Source organism: Stegodyphus dumicola, chromosome 1 (assembly GCF_044657685.1).
Source record: "Stegodyphus dumicola isolate Sdum_Otavi_A_Nest chromosome 1, ASM4465768v1".
Taxonomy (NCBI): Eukaryota; Metazoa; Arthropoda; class Arachnida; order Araneae; family Eresidae; genus Stegodyphus; species Stegodyphus dumicola.
Window position 1 is genome coordinate 241,911,772 of NC_140768.1, and position 19,757 is coordinate 241,931,528.

Genomic DNA, 19,757 nt, shown 5'->3' on the forward strand with positions numbered 1-19,757 from the left:
AAGCTACAAATACGATCGGCTCCGGTAGTTGGTTGTAGCATTAAATTTCAACATTAATATAAAAAAATTGAAAGTCGAAGAAGAAATTTCGAAGAAAATCTCAAACATAGCACCAAATATTATATCTAGGTATTTGCCAAAAAAAAAAAAAAAAAAAAAAAAAGTCCAGTTTAATGTCTTTCATTTAGATCAGCTCGGCTTTGTTTAGTTTTCAAATTCGTGACAGCAAAAATTTCTGCCCGTAAACAGATTATGTCTTAGAATACCAAATTGAGATATCATGAATGAATGCTATCAATTATCTTTTCTAGATTCGCTGGAATGTGTATAAAGAAAATAGTCTTGGAACTTTGTAGACGCATTGTTAAATTGACATCATTAAGGCAGAAGAAAAAATGCTAAGTTTTTCTCCTTATATTTTATATGAAATTTACATTACTTCGAAACGTACGTAACTATATTTCCAATTAAAATATATATATCAACTACACATTTATCCCATAGATATGTGAATTCTTATAAATTATCATAGAATGTCTTTATATCAATAGCTGCAAAAACCGCTGTCTGCAATAAACAGTGTGCATACTACTATGAGCAGATTGTTACCACACACATTATTCCATAATTCCTTTGATGACTGGTTTAGATAGCCAAAGACTATCTTGAACATTCCGATCTATTAATAAATGTTAAAATATTTTACTCGATTTGCAATAATAAAAATTCCTTAATAATAAAGTTAGCACTGCAGTTTTTAAAATTTCTTTTAATGTACTTACAGAATGCAAAGCTTTATGCATAAAACACTTTAAACCCTTTTTGGTAAACTGAATTTTAAGGTATATGATAATTAGTTATTTTATTTTTACATTTCAGACTTGGACTGTTTGGAAAAGATCATTATTTGCCCCAGTAAATTAGAAACATTATCTGTCGATATAAAGAAACTTGATCCAAGATGGTAAGAACTGCATTTTTGTTTTCTTCTTAGTTTTCACTATCTGAATTTTAAAGGATTCGGAATTTGTTTTCTCTAAGTTCAAATTATCGTGCTTAATTTAATGCGAAATAATTTATTACTTACAGATAGATGCCGTAGTCAGATTTTGTTGAAAATTTTCTCTAAATTGTATCTTGAAAAGCTGCTTTCTATTCCTAACCGTCTAAATTTTACCTAAAGACTTATTCCGACATAAATGAATGAGATAGTTATTTAATATTTACTTAGCATTGAATACATAAAATGTACTTTTCTATTCTACCTGGAGGAACTTCCGTATACATCCTTTTGGCGTTTAAAACTCGTTTTTGGCTAAACATCTAGCTCAGACTGCGCCATCTCCTTCCAAAATATTACTAAAAGTTATATTAATTACGCAAATTTGAAAATACTAGATACAACAACTAAATAACGGAAATAGATTTCTAGCTCCATAATTACCAACACTAGCTCGAGCCCATAATATACAGGCAATAAATTACACAGTATTTTTTGCCTCCCAAGTAATGTGACAGTGGCATTTTGGAGGACAGAGTTAAAGATTCTTAACATCTCTGGCTTATTATGGAACGGTTATAGAAATTCCTGATACAAAAATAGAGCAGAGAAATGTTATTAAATTATACATTCAATCGAGTGAAAAGAGGACAGATGGCATGGTGTGAACACTGCTTATCCACAAGCACGGAAATATGAATAAGCTTGTCGTTTAACGATGGTCGAAAATTTTTCAAATCATGGTTTGGTACACAAATAGTTCATAGTATTGAACTAACTATACTGATAATATATTCTTTTATCGTGAAGTATTGAAGCGTTTAGGCCGCTAAGTTAACGAGTAAATCCAGGTCTGGTAACGAGAAGTTGTATCTTACTTAATGCGCCAGTTTATATCAGCATCCTTAGTCGCTAAATGTTTGGTAAAAAATAAGCTCCTACAGACCATATCTCATGTTATGTAATATTTTTCTTTTTATGAAGCTGAAATCTGTAATTAAAGGAGATATATTTGAGGATTTTAAAGACGTTAAAAGATATAAGGCTTTGGATAACTTATTATCTGTGTTTTGCTTCGAGAGAAAAGCTGGCTCAAATGTATTAAATTTTCTGGGGCTTATTTTGAAAGCCTGGTTCCACTTATTCGCTAAAAAATTGTTCCACAAGAAAATTATCGTTATTTAATTGTCAAACGTAATATTTGAATGAAAATAAAAGAATTTACTCATAGTTCACTGTTATTAACTTAAATGAAGCTTTAAAATACCTAATTTTTGTTATTTGTACTCTTGAAATGAATATAAGTGATATTAGTATCCTTTCTTACCTATCATGAACTAATTGAATATTTTATGGCACAATGTGAAAACAATATTAATTTTTCTAAGAATTTTGTGCTTTATTCTGAAATGTTTGTTCATACTGCCATTAAAATGAAAAACCAAGGCAATAAAAATTTTAAACTTTAAATAATGTCTGTGTGTACAGATTTTTACCTTTCATTGATAATTCAGTTAATGTGTAAAGTTACTGCTATCAGAAATATCTGTCACAGGAATCAAACTTTAACATAAATTCATAAAAATTAAACTTTTTTATATAAGTGCTTTAATACACATCGACATTGTTATATTTAAGTAGTCAGAATGTTTTTAAGATTGGGATTAAAGATTGAAAAATAAAGCATTAAATCGGAGGCGGAATAAATTGTTGTATAAAACACGTTCGTAGGCCTTTCAAAAAGAACCTTAACAGTAATAAGCGTTTGAAATTCAATATACGTTGTATGTTAGAAAGTGTAACACGAATTATTAAAATAGCTTAAGGCATCTAATCTCGTGTCAGCTTTGTTATTATTTTCTGTTGGTAACAAAACCAAGCTACACCTAACATGTTCTGTGACATTCAAGTAGTTAAGAAAACAACAGGAAGAATGAAAAAACGTTCTGTACAGATAAATATTTTTCTTTTTGCTGATTGCAACGTGTTCCTTATTTAATATAAATTCTTAAAATTTATAGTTATTTTTGACGAAAGTACAATATAGCAAAAAACACCTCGGGATGTTCAAAATTTTTGATTTTTTTTTAAATTTCCGGGCCTTATTCAGATGCACTGAAATTAAAATGTCATTCTTTTAACTGACAATTTTCTTGGTCATTTGAGACTAAAAGATCGCCGGATTTTAAATTAAATATCGCCAAGAGGAAATAAAGACACGTAATCATTCTTATATGTAGCTTTTCTATGTTACTGCTTCTACTGTTGTTGAAATTCTGTTAATATCCGAATATTTTTTATGTAATCCTCTTGGTTTCATTTTTATTTTCAAGAGTGTTTCGTTAGTAAAAACAACGTTGTAATTTTTAATAAATTTAATTAAAGTGGGTAGTATAAAAATGTTGTTTTATACATTTTAGTCCACTGAGAAGAAAACCTGAAAAATAAAACAGAGGTAGATAAAAACTAACTCGAATAGATTTTTTAGAGGAATATATGCTTAAATCTACAACAACTTCAAGCCTCCTCTGGAACTTGCAAGGATTAAGCACAAATTAAAATGTCGGTAATCGAAGTATAAAACTTCAGTGAGATTTATACTTTGTCAAAGGAATTGTTGACTGAATTCTCTCACCAACTCGCTTTTACATTCATCAAGGTTTTAATTGGACTGTAGCATAAACAAATATCGTTAATCAGTTTAATCAGACACTTAATTCACTGTGAGGGTTGGTCCAGAATCTGTCAGTGCTTTCTCCGATAAAACTGGAACAGACGGGCAAACACGCACGGTCAGGGTCTAGGTCAATAACAAGTGCCTTGACTCTTGGCTACTGTAAAATTTGTGCGCTTTATGTGGATGATGCTAAGATTAAGAGGATTAGAAACAATAACATAATTATATTAAAATAAAGTTTATGTTGTTGCAAACAAGCTGCTCATATAATGCTATATTTTTATGATTATCTTTCAGTTGTTTCTTGGAGGATTTCTTAGAAACAGGAAAAAATGCAGATGGTAGCATTCCGCCATTAGAGTTCGAACAGCTTCCTTTCAATTATCCTATTTGCATCAATTTCACCTCAGGGACAACTGGAGAACCAAAGGGACTCGTACACGGCTGCGGGGTAGGTTAAAAATTATATGCTAAAGTATCTTGTTGAGTATCATGCTCACTCTGTTTCTCTAAAAAATAAATTTTTAAGATTTATAATTTCTACTAAAAGAAAAGTTTGATTAACTTAAATTTATTTAGCAAGTTATTAAATTTTGGTAGCACAAATATTAGTTAAAAAATGAATTGACATATTTATAAAAAATTAATTACTGAAGTTAGATTGCTACATTAAATTGTTTTATCACAAGTAAAAATAAAATTTGCATAGCGGAAGTGCGCAGTGTTTTAGCGGAAGAAATATTAATTACAGTAATATAAATATTAACAACCTTAATTGAATATATTAAAAAGTTATTAAGAATTGTTTTATCCAAAAGATAAATAAATTGCTATAAAAGATGAACAAATATTTTATGTGGCGTAAGCTCTTATTTCCCGTACGTGCCTTGTAAGTATTTAGATACGTTTAGCGATTAGTTAGTATATTAAAAAATAACTATCTTTAGTTACCGAAAAGAATTTTTTTAAATGTTAAGCATATAAACCTTGATGTATCACAGTTTATACGAGTCAAGAGAAACGCGCAATACTTCCGTGTGAAAAAAGAAATATTAATGTTTACAAAAACTTTAATTTCGTCAATGCGATCATTAATGAATTTTGAATCACTCCTCATTGGTTTATGCATTGTTTTGAATCAGAATAGGCCATATAATGTTTCACCATTGTACTATGAAGACCTACATCTGACTGCAGATGTAATAGTTGAAAAATAATTAAATAAAAATGTTTCGTATATTTTTAGTAAAACTTAAATTATGTTAATAAAAATATTTCTTTTACAGTCATTCCTACCTCTTTTGAGGGATTTCAACCTACACTGCAATTTAACTAAGGGAGACGTCGTCCTTACACCCTATCCAGTAAGTAATCTCCGAACGAAGTTGGTGTTTATTTGCAAAATGTTACTACAGATGGCGCCATCAAAATTGAAAATATTCTCAGTTCGTTCGTTCTTTCAAGAATGAAACCTAAAATAAATCTCTCCAATTGTCAAACGTAGCCGAAGAAGTGAACTTTAAGCATAAGTTGAAAATATTCCGAAAGAATAATAATTGCGAAAAACTATTCAAATTATTTAATTTTATGATTTTAAGTAATTATTCTTTCATCACAACTATAAGAGTTGGACTGTTTTTAATGCAATGATATTTGCATATTTACTATTTCCTCCAAATTTATTTCTATACATCATGTATTTTACGTTTTAATTGCATATTTACACTTAATAATTTATTTAATAATTTACACTTAATAATTAATTTACTTTATTAATGATGTTGTTTTTAAATTTCTAATTTTTACGAATTACCATCTGGCTCTTGATGAGGAAAATTTCCTTAAGTAACAAACACTTCTTTTATGCTTACATAAGCAAATTTAAATCTTACATCTTAATCCAGCTTTATGCGTTGAAAATTTTAAAGCTAAATTAAATGATTTATCTTCCACTTTTTATACATATATTGTGTAAGAAAACAAATAATAACCGGAAACCGAAATGTAAAACTTAACTGATATAAAAGCTCATAAAGCTACAATAAGAAAGTATTAATACATGTGTAATATGCTTGTGGCTTATGCATATGATATAGGTATAATATGCTTGTGGTTATACGTATGTACGTTATGTATATATGTAATACGAATACATGTATAATATGCTGTGATCAGTCGCAGCTCAAAAAAAAATCGAAGAATCTTTTTTATTAGTTTGTTTAGTTTAAAATTTATTTATTCAAATAAGTTTTCATCAATTAATTTAGCCAATTTTATTACATAGTTTCACGGTCTTATGCAGTTTTATCTTGTACAGGTCTTTTGTAATTTTCACTGTATATCTATAGATTCTTAACTACTATATATAGTCTTATTCTAAAAGTTATATTTATTTTTTAATTGTATTTAGGTGGGTTGGAATCTGTGGAATTTGTTTATAGCGAATTTTGCATTGGGCATTACTGTAGTCTTATACAATGGTTGCCCATTTTATCCAGAAATTGGATTTTGGGAGATGATGGACAAGTACAATGTCGCTTACACCTTCCTTGCCACGAGTGTTGTTGACAAAATGGAAAAGAACGATGTTTATCCAGGTAGGTTCAAAGCAGCATTGTTTTAAAAAACTTCAGAATTGCTTTTTCTACATAATAAGTGTAATTTTTAGTTTTAATTTATAACAGTGGAACATAGACAATATTATTGCAACATAACATATGGTCATTAATTAAAATTATGAATTTATTAATTTCTGCTGTTGGCTTGATGTAACATAAGACAGGTATTATTAGAGTAGTAATTTTGTAAAATTACTACTCTAAATTATTGCGTAAATTTGCGAAATTTGCGTAAATTTGCGATAGCTGCCATGTAACTAGGGAAAATTGGTCAAATTTGCTAACACATCCTACCTAACATATAAAATATAAAGTTCTGCTAAAAATAAAATAACAAAACTAAAAATAAATACTGCACAGATACGTAAATAAATATTGTATATATTTTCATTAAAACTTCCATTTATAATCCAGTCCAATATCAGAAAAATATTCATAATTATCAACACAAGGATTACCCTTTAATAATGCTTTTTAAAGTTGTATAGCGGTCTACAGAGGGTTTTTTTAATTAAACAATGCGATTTAAATTTTGGAAAATTATTATTCCTTTTCAGATAAAAATAACTACTAAAAGCCTAACCGACACTCGGACAACAAAAAGTGACTTCGTGTACAAGAAATAATTTTGTTCTTGAATTTCATAAATCTAATAAAACTGTATAATTTAAAGCTCTGAATTGGATTCAGAATGTAATTATTATGCTGTGAAGTTTTCATGTTAGTTCTAATAGAGAATAGCATTAAGATTATTCAAATGTAAAAAAAATAACCAAACCAATTGTAACAGAAATTAAGAAAATGGAAAAATTTTATATCTGTAAAATCTTGGGAAAATGCTTCCCTAATATCAATTAAAAATAAAGCAATACTAACGAAAAGTTTGAGTAACTTGCAATGAGTAATTTAATATTTTTAAGAATGTCTGAAGTTTCTCGATATAACGAATCATTTCTCTTGTTTAAATATAAACCATATTTTTCTTCGAAGGACCTGATTGCAAACTTGAACACCTGAAGGTGCTTACTATTGGTGCCAGCCCAGTAAAGCTACAGAATTTCGACTTTCTTCTGAACAAGGTCAAGAAAGATATGTTCCTGAATTGTCTATACGGTAAGCTAACGTTCTTTTTAACGATGCTTGTAAATTTCACATCTAATTAAAATTCTCATCGATTAAGTTTTAGCGATTGCAGACTTTCAGTGTAAGTTTACGAACATTTTCAACTGCCGGCAATGGGATAAAATTACCAGTTCTTAAGAGTTTATTGGCAATTTCTCATTCCAAAATTCGCATATAAAATGAATAATACAAAAAATTACTTTATTAAAAACTTATCAAGCACTGCAGAAAGATTGAAAATAATTTATATTCTGAAGATAAAATACAAAATGATGTAGTATGCACGCATGTGTGTATATATATATTCCAAAATTACCTGTGCCCTATTAAATGTAAATCATTGATAAACATGCTCCTAAGTCTTTACAATAACACAATCTTTACAATAAAAACTATAAAATTTCGTTATTTGTATAATTATTTTAAAAAATTGGGCCTAAAAGGTAACCTTAATTTTTCATAAATTTGAATAAAACTCGATCGATTGCGTGAGATATCAGACACAGGTCAGTCTTTTTCGGGAATTTCTGTTATTCTTCAGAAATTTTTGAATGGAAGAAATTCCCATTTAACAGCATCAGAATTACGATATAAGGCCATGAAGTTATGGTCATGGAATAAGACACTTTGTTGGTGGAACCCGTTTGTTACAGTTCTGTTCCAAACGGTATTATGGTTGGCAGTGCGACTCTCATTTCTTTAAGCTGGGCTTTGGTTCTTGGAGCAAGTATGAATGCATACCGCAGTTTTTCTCCTTGATATGTGCTTAAATCGGGCTAACATCTGCGATTCAAAACCCCATCAAACGACAAATGTTTAAGACTGCCGAATATTAGGAGTTGGAACCCAGGCGACCCGACTAGCTACACTGTTGGTTTCGTGATTTTCTCCCATGTATAGCTTTAACACGAGCAGTTTCTCTTAGAAAGTCCTTTCACTTAGGAGCCTTTACGTACTTTATCATATTCGAATAACCTACCTTGTCGTGCAAATTGGATAACATTCTTTGTGATGACATTACTGAATCTATGCTAATCGAGCAAGTATCCGGTAAGTGTGGCAAAAATATGATTATAACTATTTTAATCATAACCATAATATTTTAATTTGGATATGGATCGCATATGGTACAGGAAATCGATTTAGAATTTTTCCTTTAAGCTATTATAAGGGGTTAGAAGGCTGGTGTTGTATTCGCCACAATCATGGTGTAAAATAACTTTTTGCGAAAGGTTGTATAAAAGCACAGACAAAATTAACTTCAGCGATTAATTTAAGGTATTGAGCAACGCCATTTCATAATAACGAAGACGAAAGATCTTAATGCATTGTTAGACTGGCAGTGTTTAGTAAAGGACAGAAAAAAAAAACAATAACACATCTTTGAGGTTTTAATGAACCGTAAAGAATTTAATAGCTAAAATGTGAGATAGGCCGATAATGCAATAATTAAACAAAACAATATAGCAAAAACTTGAAATAAAAATGATTTTTTTCTAGTAAATACTTATTAGGGAATGTTGGAAATACCCTTGAGTTTTTAAAACTGTAAGTGGAATTTGTACGTTTTTTGTCAGTATTTTATTTTTACATTACTATAAGCAAGTGTCGGTAATAAACTAGTAAATAGAAATAATTTGTATATTTTAATTCCATAAATATTTATTGAAGATATTTCAGCCATTTGAATTACGATGTTTAAATATCGCTAAGGATTATTCGTTAGTAAAGCACGTTTCCAATCATCTGTTTAAAAATACCATACAGCATTGATTCATTAGCGGTCCACCAGCGGTGAAGTCGTTGAAAACTTGTAGTTCGGTCTGAGGTTCGAATCTCGCGAACGGGATGGCTGCATGGGCGTTTTCATGGTTTTACCCATGTGCAACATGTATACGAATCAGTTACCCTTAGAAAGTTCTCCACGAAGGCATCCCATCCCTTTGGCAGATAGCCCTCAAGACTTTATCATAATCACATAAACCAAACATTTATTAGCTGCTCTTTATTTTTAATTATCTTTTCATAAAAAAATTCTGTATCTGTCATTTATGAATATATTGTTTATTTTGAAATTCGAATTTTTTAACTAATTTTCTGGAAGTATTGTCATACTTGCGCATTATGATTTATATCACGTGGAAATCAAATCTGATACTTGAATCGACTGAAATTTCGTAACTTAAGAAACCTATAATTAAATTAATTTTCCTAATTTAATGAGAAAGATTTTCACGATTAGAGTTTAAAAAATCTCGAAGTTTTTGCATGTAGATTACTTTCTCCGCATACATGCTTTCTTAATGGTATGTACACATTTCAAAATGTACGCATATATGCGCCGTTACCTAAAGTGACGTAAACTGTTTAGGATGTATGTATGCGGATTTAATAAGTAGATGTGCAAATGGTGAAAAATAGACTAGAAAGAAGAAAAGAGAAATTTAAAGGTGTGGACAGAAAACTCCACACCCGTATCCTCCAGAAATATTCCCCTCCTCACGGACAAAAACTCATTAAATGCCCACGTCGTACCATCTAAATCAGTCTCACATTCGATTTAGAAGAAATAACTGAGTTTTTATCTAAATATATTTCGATGGGCAATTTTATTTCCCACCTTTAACATATATAATTGCTAGCATTTTTTTTATAAATTGATTACCCAACATTTCTATATTTTTTCATGATTAGCCAATCAAATAAATGCTACTTTTTCGGCATACCAATGACTTCGCAAAAACATTTATAAAAAGTAATTCAATTTTTTTAATTACTGCTTGAATGTAAAAAAACAATCTTTGGGTTTGGTTATAGCAAAAAAAAAGTTTTAATTGGAAACGAATGTTTTAGGTTTCCCTGATGTGTTTAATTTCTTGCATTTAAATCTTGTTTTTATTCTTTGTTTTAGACAGGTAGCTCACTTGTTTTAATGTATCAAATTAAATAAACAATAAATTTCTTGACTGAAAATTACAAGAATAAAAAATAATTAAGTGCTTAGAAGAAATAAGATTCGGGGAGGGGACAATTTATGATAACTGACAGGAATTTTGAGAAAAAGGAATTTTTAGTTAATCTAGTTAAAAAAATATTCTTGTAAAATCATACAAAAAAAATTTGTAATAAACTTTCAACCTTTATTTAACTAAATTTACATTACAAATAAAAAAAGAAACGAACTCTAAATTTTTTTTTTCTCTACGGTATTTCCGTCAACGGCCAAGATTCTCTCATTTCCGTATCACAGTTCCTTTAATATTGCGGAATGAAGCAAAGACGTTTTTGCAAATTTGCGCAACATTACATTGCACGTCTTGGAAACAACATACTCGATAAGAGTAAGATGCATTGTGTGAAGATACTTTGTTCCCCAAATAAGAACGTCAGCGCATAACAGACAAAAAACGACCGGCGCAATAATGATTTTGGATATTATAATTTCAAAATCATTAAAAGCTTTGAGAATCGTTGTTTTCCACTATCACAAATCGGAGCAAAACATTGCAATATTTTGGAGAACGAACATAAATAATCCTGATGAAGGAAATCTGATATACGTGCCTTTTCCCTTTTGGCGCGTGACCAAAAACTATTTTTCAGACAGACAGATAAAGGAAACATAAGTCTTGTTTTGCAGCTGCTAAGTCTTTCTGCCCGCAGAGCGAAAATTCAAGCTTAGGTGCGAAAGAAAGGTATGTAGACAGACGGCAATTTCTCATTTCAGAGGAAAATGTTTCGTATTTTTTTATACGAATTTGAAAGGCTTAGTAACAAAGATGGGACAAAAAAAAGCTCGTATTGAATTCATTATATAGAGAGGGAAAAATTAAAAAATAAATATATATTTTAAGGGCCTACTTTATTGAGCAAATTCTGTGTATCCTCAATGTATAATGTCTCCCAAGAGTGTATAGTAAGCATGTGTTGTATTTTATAACGTGTTCAAGATGCTGACTAATAAGGGTAATAAAATAAGATATAATTTGAGACACTTAAGTTACTTTTCATATATAGGAATACTCTGAACAATTGTTACCATCAGAGGAAAAAAGAAGCTGAAAAACCTCTGATCATGAATCTGACACTGCGTAATTAAATGTAACTGAGCTAGTTATAATCGCTAGCAAGGCCGAAAGTAAGGTTAAATAATATAAGAAATGATAAATGCACATATATAAATAGGTATAGTACTACTCAAAATAGAGTCATGGTTATCGTTATGGGTATGAATACTTTTTTCTCTCGAAAGTGATTCATAATGTAGTAATATAGAAGCTATTCCTATTGCCGCTAGATTTGTTCACCTAGCGTGTGACCAAATCTAGCGAGTATCTTCAGTTCTACATTGGTTATCTTCAGTTTCTTTTTTCTTCCTTAATTAAAATACAGAAGTGCAGTTTTATTGGTTATTGGTCATCAGATGCGTGAATTAAATACCGAGATTTTACAGTCAAAATAAATTTATAGAATTTACTTCTGGAGATACATGTCGTTTTCCCTGTAACTAGATGGCAATGGACACAAAAAATATACATATTTTAAACTGAATTAGGAAGGTAAACGAAGTAAAGAAAACATAAAGGCAAACTGTACATCGTAAAACCACGTATTCAGCCTAAATTGTGCTGACAGAAATAACTATTTTCCGTTTACAAAACTTCGAATTCAAATACTTTAAAATCGCAAATTACCGCTATTTGTGTGTCTTTGAGTTAATATAGTATATGACCTAATCTACTACTCATTACTGCGGAAGTGATAGTTTTTACCTTGAACTTCTCTCTCTTAAAAATGATACGATCTTTACACACATTGCATTATACTGGGAAATAAATAATTTATTCCACTTTACACTGTTCTTAGAATTTTGTTGTCATTCTCTGTGCGCCGATTGACTAGATTGCGCCACAAATTGGTTTTTCAAAGCAACAGGTTTAAAATTGGTGTAGATGGATAAATTTCGATAAAAAGACTTCCCTCAATTTCCTCATCTTTAAGATACCCAACATAGGCAATACGGCTGTTATTGTTTACTGTCCACTCAACCGATTGATCTAAGAAGTTCAAAGCATTCAGATTGCTATTATGAGATAAAAAGGGTTTTTCATGTGAAATATTGTTAACTTCTGGGATTTTCAAAACCTCATCACCAAATTCAGTCGCGACTGTATAAGAATTGACAGCCGTACGTTTAAGGTATGCATTTCCAATGCATATTAAATTCTCAGATATTAAAGTATATTTTATTTTTATAACGATATTTACGTCAGTTTCGCTTTTCGTCAATTATGTCCTTTAAATTAAACCGTGATGACTATTTTTCAGACAGACAGATAAAGGTTTTCAGACAGACAGATGGGTCTACGGTAATCATCGGTTGACACCCCTTGTAGCATACATTTTTTAATAAATACCTTTCTTTTGCTGAATGTATGCGCCTTTGGAGGCATGGAACAAAATCAACCTATAAATTTCACTGCGGTATCTTTAACATGTTAGCACACTCACATGCATGATTATATTCGGCTTTTAAAGGGCAGAGTACCAAGATTGAATATTTCATATTCTCTGAATAAAAACAAATTTGGAAAAAGAGAGTATTTTAATAAGAAGCCCGCTATGGAACTTCAGATCGTTTACGGGCTCTGATACGGACTAGTTTTAGGTGCAAACTATATTCAGCGAGATTTACGAGACCAAACTTACAAAAAAAATTGAAAATGTGAGTATCAAGCTATTTTAAATATTTTTTGCTTAGGTCTATTTGTGGATTTTACTCTCCTACCTGGTCCTTTTTTTCAGTCAATCGTTTGACACCAGAAATAAACATTTGTTTTACTAATGACAACTAAGCTGCAAATGCTAAAAAAATCCATTTAGACATAGAATAACTTTAAAAAATATATTATTTTAGTTAAATGCAATACTAAAAATAGCAAAGCTTTAAATTATTAAGAAGTGTTTGTTGCCTTTTAATCGTTCAAATTGTTAATCATTAATAAAATTATTAAACATGAATATCTTATGCTTTGCCTAACGGCCACACTTTGACAGTTGGGTTTACGGTGAGTGAATGGAAGATAAATTAAATCTCTGCGTTTTAATCTTCTGCGCAATATTTACCAAAACGCATTGATGATAACGCCTGTGTCTCATTCCGTTTTTCCATCTGTCGATTGCCAAGTCTATGTGACTCCATCAGTGCCCATGTGATTAAGACAGATGAATACTGGTAGTTCAACACTATTTGCAACCTAGGCGAATGGTCTTGTTGCATGGTGAGTTTTTGTTGTTTCCTCATGGGTAACGTGATTACGAGAGTTTCCCTAGGCAAGTCCTTCACGAAGACATCCCTTTTCTTACGCACACAGATATCGCGATTTTCGCCTTATTCAGGTAACTTAATCTAAGCAAGGCCTTACCAATGGATTTCATCTTGCCAGGAAGGGAAGAAAATGTATTTTCATGATAGGTTATTAAAGGCAAAGCAACTCGAGGATTATCTGCCTATGAAAAGGGATGCCTTCGTGGAAGACCTTTTTAAGGGAAATTTGATTGCATGGACGTTACACAAGGGAAAAACTACAATGAAGCTAGCCTGTTCACCGGAATTGAATTCCGGTCGAACTACTGACGTTCAGCAGTTTTACGGCTCTGCCGCCAGAGGGCCAAACCTTTTAGAAATGATTTTGGAAAAAGAAATGAAAGCTTTCCAGAGCAGAAAAGTTGGCTGCTGTTTTTTAATAAATCGCAAGCCTCAGAGCCGTGTCGCCTTAGGTGAAATTAAGAGTGAAAATTGCAATGATTTGTCCGAAAACATTTCCGGCGAAGACAACATTGTTTACAGCAAACTGTTTCCCTCTTTTTCGGTTTTACAGCATTGAAGAAATCGACACAGTTTCTGCACTTGGTAGGAGGAAATTCAGCTTCCGAGCTCGACCCACATTACGTGACTGGGACGCACCATCAGTTCGACCTTGAAGAAGGGATCAGTATCGATAGTCGCCATGGCGTGACGATCGACCGACTTTGATACCAACTCGAAATTTCGAATCGCGAACGTTCTTTCATTTGTCTTTATTCATCGCTATTTGTATCTTCGTTTTGAAGATCTTTGATATTTTATATCAACCCGTTTATTTTGCAGCTTGTAGGCTAAAAATTAATTATAATGTAAAACTTAGTTGTATGGACCAGAACTTGATACCCTCAGGGATCAACAGGGTCAAGAGCCCCATGCTTTTACTTTTAAGGAGCCTTCAAAATACTCTTGTAGTATTGAAAATATGTAAATTTTTATTTGTATTTTCAATGCTAGGATATTCACTTCATTAACAAAATTGGAAAGATTTGCTTCGTGCCTCCAGTTACGTAAATCGGGCTCTGATACGGACTAATTGGTATCACAGCAATTTCCGACATTAGAAAGTCAGGACAGTCCGGTTAACCTGTTATCTGTAGACTAATTGCGTAGTATTCGAGTGATGAATTTTTAACATTTCCGTTTTTCGCATTTTACTTGATTAAAGATTATACACTTTAAAATAGCGTTTTACATCAGATACGCATATAAAACTTCCTAGGGAAAAAAGTGGAATTATTAATTTTTTTATTATTCTTGAAAATCTTGAAATTTTGCACACATACGTATTTGTGTCTACAGTGAGAGTTTTAAAAACTTGACGCAGATTTTAGACAATTTTTGTTGGGGGGGGGGAAATGGGCCAAACAATTATCTGCAGAGAGATCCAGCGTTACCTATTAAGGATGGTTAAATTAAACATGTTGCTCTAGTGTCTTCTAACAGTGTTCTTATTTTCAAAGAAAGTATTACTAATAAAAAAACTTTTGAATGTGTCATTCTGTCCGTTTTGCTATTTACTAAAAGAACTAACCTAAGAGATGTTCCTCGTTTTCAGAAATTTGATCGCAATTGAATTAGGTTGATGACGAAAGCATCGTTTCATGCTGAATGTACCGAACTGGGGCATACATATTTTCAAGGAAAATGTTTTGACGGATGTTGTTGCGTGTTATAACGGAGAAAATACTAGGTTTTATTTTTATTTAGTGCTGGAATTTTTTCGCGTTTCTTTTTTTCTTTTTTGAAACTAATCTCTGCGAAATTTCATTCTTTGCTTATCATCAAATAAAAGGGACATTCTTTGGCATGGACCTGAATTTAGCCAATATGGTCACTTTTCCTAAAATTCGAATAAATCTTTTAGTTAATGTGTGGCTGCCAACAATGAGGGATTTTAAAACAAGATTTAATTCATTACTGTTATTAATTCCATCAATATAAATAATGGAAAACTTTGATTTTAAATCAAATTAAAATTCAAAGGAATTGAATGTTATCTTGCAGCACGCAAATAATCGGAAGACTTTTAAAAAAAAAAAGATGACATCATGTAATTAATTGCAGCACTTATTTGAAATACAATACTCCTATTGTTCTTTACCTTAATATGTTTCACAAACAATAATCAATCAACAAATGGACTGTATTCCTTTACTTTTATTTCATTACACTAATTATAAATAAAATGTCAGCGATGCGAAATAATTCATACAAAATAAGCGAGCCATTCTACATGGCTGTCACAAACACAATTCTATCAATCAATTATCTTGTTGCCACACATAAAGTTCAAAACTAAAGGAAGAAAAACAAAAGAAATTTACGCTGTTTGCAACAATAAAATGAAGAAAACGATACTCACATAAACATCTGGCCCTCGTTGAAATCCCAGGGGATTTCAACAGTTGGAGCAGCATTTTGAAACTTCTTAGTCTGTAATCAAAGATAAACATAAGAAAAATAATACAAAATATTATATGCGAAGCAGTTCATAGTCTGAATAGGAAGAGGACACAATTTCACGACTGGTCGTTTCATGACACCATGACCAGTTTTAATACTAACAACTCTGACTCTATGATCTGAGCCCGGATGAACAGCAATTATTCTCCCTAACCTCTATTTAAGAGGCGGAAGGTTGTCTTCTTTGATGAGGACTAAGTCATTGACTTCTAAATTGTTTTGACTTTTTTGCCATTTAGGTCTTTGTTGAAGCTGAGACAGGTATTCTCGACTCCATCTTTTCCAGAAGTGCTGAAAAATAAACTGTCTCACATGCCATCTGTCAATGTGATTGAAGGAACTATAATTTAGGTCTGGTTCAAGTATGGCAGTTAAAGACGTTCCTATTAGGAAATGACCAGGTGTTAATGCAGTTAAATCATTTGGATCAGCCGATGTGGACACGATGACCTAGAGTTGAGACAAGCCTCAACCTGCGCTATCAAGGTCTGAAATTCCGGATAGGTCAGCACAGTATCACCAACAGTCCTTTTTATATGTAATTTCATTGACTTTACTGCCGATTTCCATAGTCCACCAAAATGGGGAGATGATGGCGGGTTGAATATCCATTTTATTTCCTCTAAAGACAAATTTGTGAATTTCTTGATTTTGCTTACATTGCAAAAAACATTTTCTGATTTCTTTGTCTGCACCTTTAAAGTTAGTACCGCAGTCACTATAAATCTCAAATGGTTTCCCTCTTCTTGCAATAAATCGTTTCAATGCACTTAAAAATGCCTTTGTTGACAAATCTTCTACCACTTCAAGATGTACTGCCTTGATTACAAAACACACAAATAAGCATACGTAATATTTAAATGATTTTTGTCCACGTCCTGCATGATGTTTAATCATGAACGGTCCAGAAAAATCTATTCCAGTTCGATGAAATGGTTGCGATTGTGTTACTCTAGATTCCGGTAGATCAGCCATTATTTGACTTGCAGTTTTAGCTCTAAGTTTGCAACACGTGATACAAGATCTTACTACTTTTCGGATAGCAGATCTAGCAGCTATGATCCAAAATTGTTATCTAATTAAAGGTAGAAGAAGTTCCGGTGCTGCATGCAGATATTTGACATGAAAGTGTCTAATTATGATTTCTGTCAGATTGTGTTTTGAAGGTAATAAGATTCGATGTTTTTCATTTTCTGATAGTTGCGCATTTTTCAGTCTTCCTCCTACACGTAACACTTTGTCATCTAAAATTGGACACAAGCTAAGGAGGTTGCTGTTTGTAGGTAAGTCCTTTCCCAACTCCAAACATTGAATTTCTTTAAAAAAGTAAAATCGCTGTATTATTCGGACAATACAGAAAGTTGCAGCTCGAATTTCATTACTAGATAAAAAAGACGTATTTCTTTCTAGATATGCTACTTTAGAATTCGATATGAATCTTAATATCCAAGCAAATATGCGTTGTAACTTTGGAAATGAAGATATATTTGATATAATAGCAAGTTCCTGTACAGGTTCAGAAACTACAAATGAGACTGTTTTACGTGCATTTGGTAATGCCTCTTCATCTATAAGAATATTTTAGACAAGGCAATCTCACTGCACTTTAACCAAGAAGGACCATTCCACCACAATTGATGAGATAATAGTTCTGCAGGAAATAACCCACGTGAAGCACAATCAGCTGGATTTTCCTTTTCATCAACATGACTCCAGTTCTCAGGTGGTAAGATGGATTGTATTTCAGAAACTCTATTGGATACGAATACTTGCCATTTTTTAGGATCTGACCTTAGCCATGACAACACGATTTGCGAATCACTCCAAGCTTGCACTAAATCAAAATTTATAACTAATGCAGCTTTTACAGACTGAATCAAGCGTGCCAATAACACTGCTGCACATAATTCCAGTCTTGTAATCGTAATAGATTTTAATGGTGCTTCACGAGTTTTAGCTGTTAAAATTTTAACATTAATGTCAGAGTTATTGCAAGTTTTGATATAAATAACTGCTGCATAACCCCTTTCAGACGCATCACAAAATACGTGAAGTTCACATCGAAAATAATCAGGTAGCAGAATTTTCCTAGGTATATTTATAGAATTCAAAAGTTTAACTTCTCTACATAGATTTCTCCAATTTCGATCGATCTCTTCTGTTACAGGATCATCCCATGATAATTGTAATTTCCACAATTGCTGAAGGATCATTTTAGCAAGAATTACAAATGGAGCTATCCACCCCCAATGGATCGAATAGTTTTGCTACGAATGACAAAATAATCCTTTTAGTCGGAACACTTTGATACTCTATTACACCGACATTGCATTTGAATTCATCATTGTCCAGATGCCATTCAAATCCCAGAACTTTCAATGTTTTGTCTTCTATTACACGATGAATATTGTCACTATCTGTGTTTTTTAAGCCAGAGGTTTTTAACAATGACGGTTCACTTGTCGACCATTTGTGAAGCTCAAAGCCACCCCTTTTTAGCAGTTGTTGCAATTCGTCTATCAATGCAATACCTTCCGAACTATCTTTTACACCAGTTAACATATCATCAACATAAAAATCTCTTAAAACTATATTCTTTGACTTTGGAAAGTTCAATCTTTCATCAATCGCTAACTGACTCAAAACTTTGGTTGCAAGATATGGAGCAGCTGCAGTTCCATATGTAACTGTTTTCAAACGACAAAATTGTATTTGTTTATACGGGCTATCTCTCCATAATATTCTCTGAAAATCTCTATCTTTTTCATGAACCTTTATCTGTCTGTACATCATTTTAATATCAGCGGTTGTTGCAATGTTATGAAGTCTAAATCTTAGTAAAATACAAATTAAGTCATCTTGTATTTTTGGGCCTATCATTAGCGTATCATTTAAAAAAACACCTGTGATTGTTTTAGCGCTCGCATCGAAAACAACTCTCAATTTTGTTGTTAAGCTAGCGTCCTTCAACACGAAGTGATGTGGGATATAATAGTGTTTATTCTCTAATTCATAATCTGTGTCTGGCACTAATTCTCCGTGTTCTAGTGAAAAGTACTCTTTCATAAACTGAATATCGTGGTTGTAAATTTCTTTCATAGATAACAGCCTCTTCTCCAAGTATTGAAATCTTCTGTACGCCATTTCACGGGAGTCACCTAGAATATCTCTATTATGTTTGAATGGTAATGCAACTGAATAACGACCTGATGTCTCTAAAATGCGAGTTTTTAAAATGTTCTTCACAAAGTTTTTTTCATTTGTTAAAGGTTGTACATTTGGAAACTTTTCTAACTCCCAGAAAGAATTTACTAACTCATCTGTGTTTGTAATTCAAATGATTTACATATACTGGCTCAAAATTTGTAGATTCAAAATTTGTAGTACCCGAAATTATCCATCCCAACCTCGAATTTAGAGCAAATGGTAGATCAGGACCACGTTTGACAATTTCTCCCGTCATTAAATGCAGAAATACATTTACTCCAAATAAGATGTCAACTGGTTGTG

General features: G+C 31.8%; 1 protein-coding gene across 1 annotated transcript in view; it reads left to right on the forward strand.

The window, feature by feature from the left end:
- Positions 1–19,757, forward strand: part of LOC118194267 (acetoacetyl-CoA synthetase-like) — a 94,441-nt gene that overhangs the window by 50,698 nt on the left and 23,986 nt on the right. Inside the window, exons 8-12 of the mRNA XM_035365490.2 lie at positions 880–964; positions 3,975–4,128; positions 4,964–5,041; positions 6,088–6,274; positions 7,286–7,408. Coding sequence (XP_035221381.1) covers positions 880–964; positions 3,975–4,128; positions 4,964–5,041; positions 6,088–6,274; positions 7,286–7,408 — 627 coding nt within the window. The remainder of the gene's footprint in view (positions 1–879; positions 965–3,974; positions 4,129–4,963; positions 5,042–6,087; positions 6,275–7,285; positions 7,409–19,757) is intronic.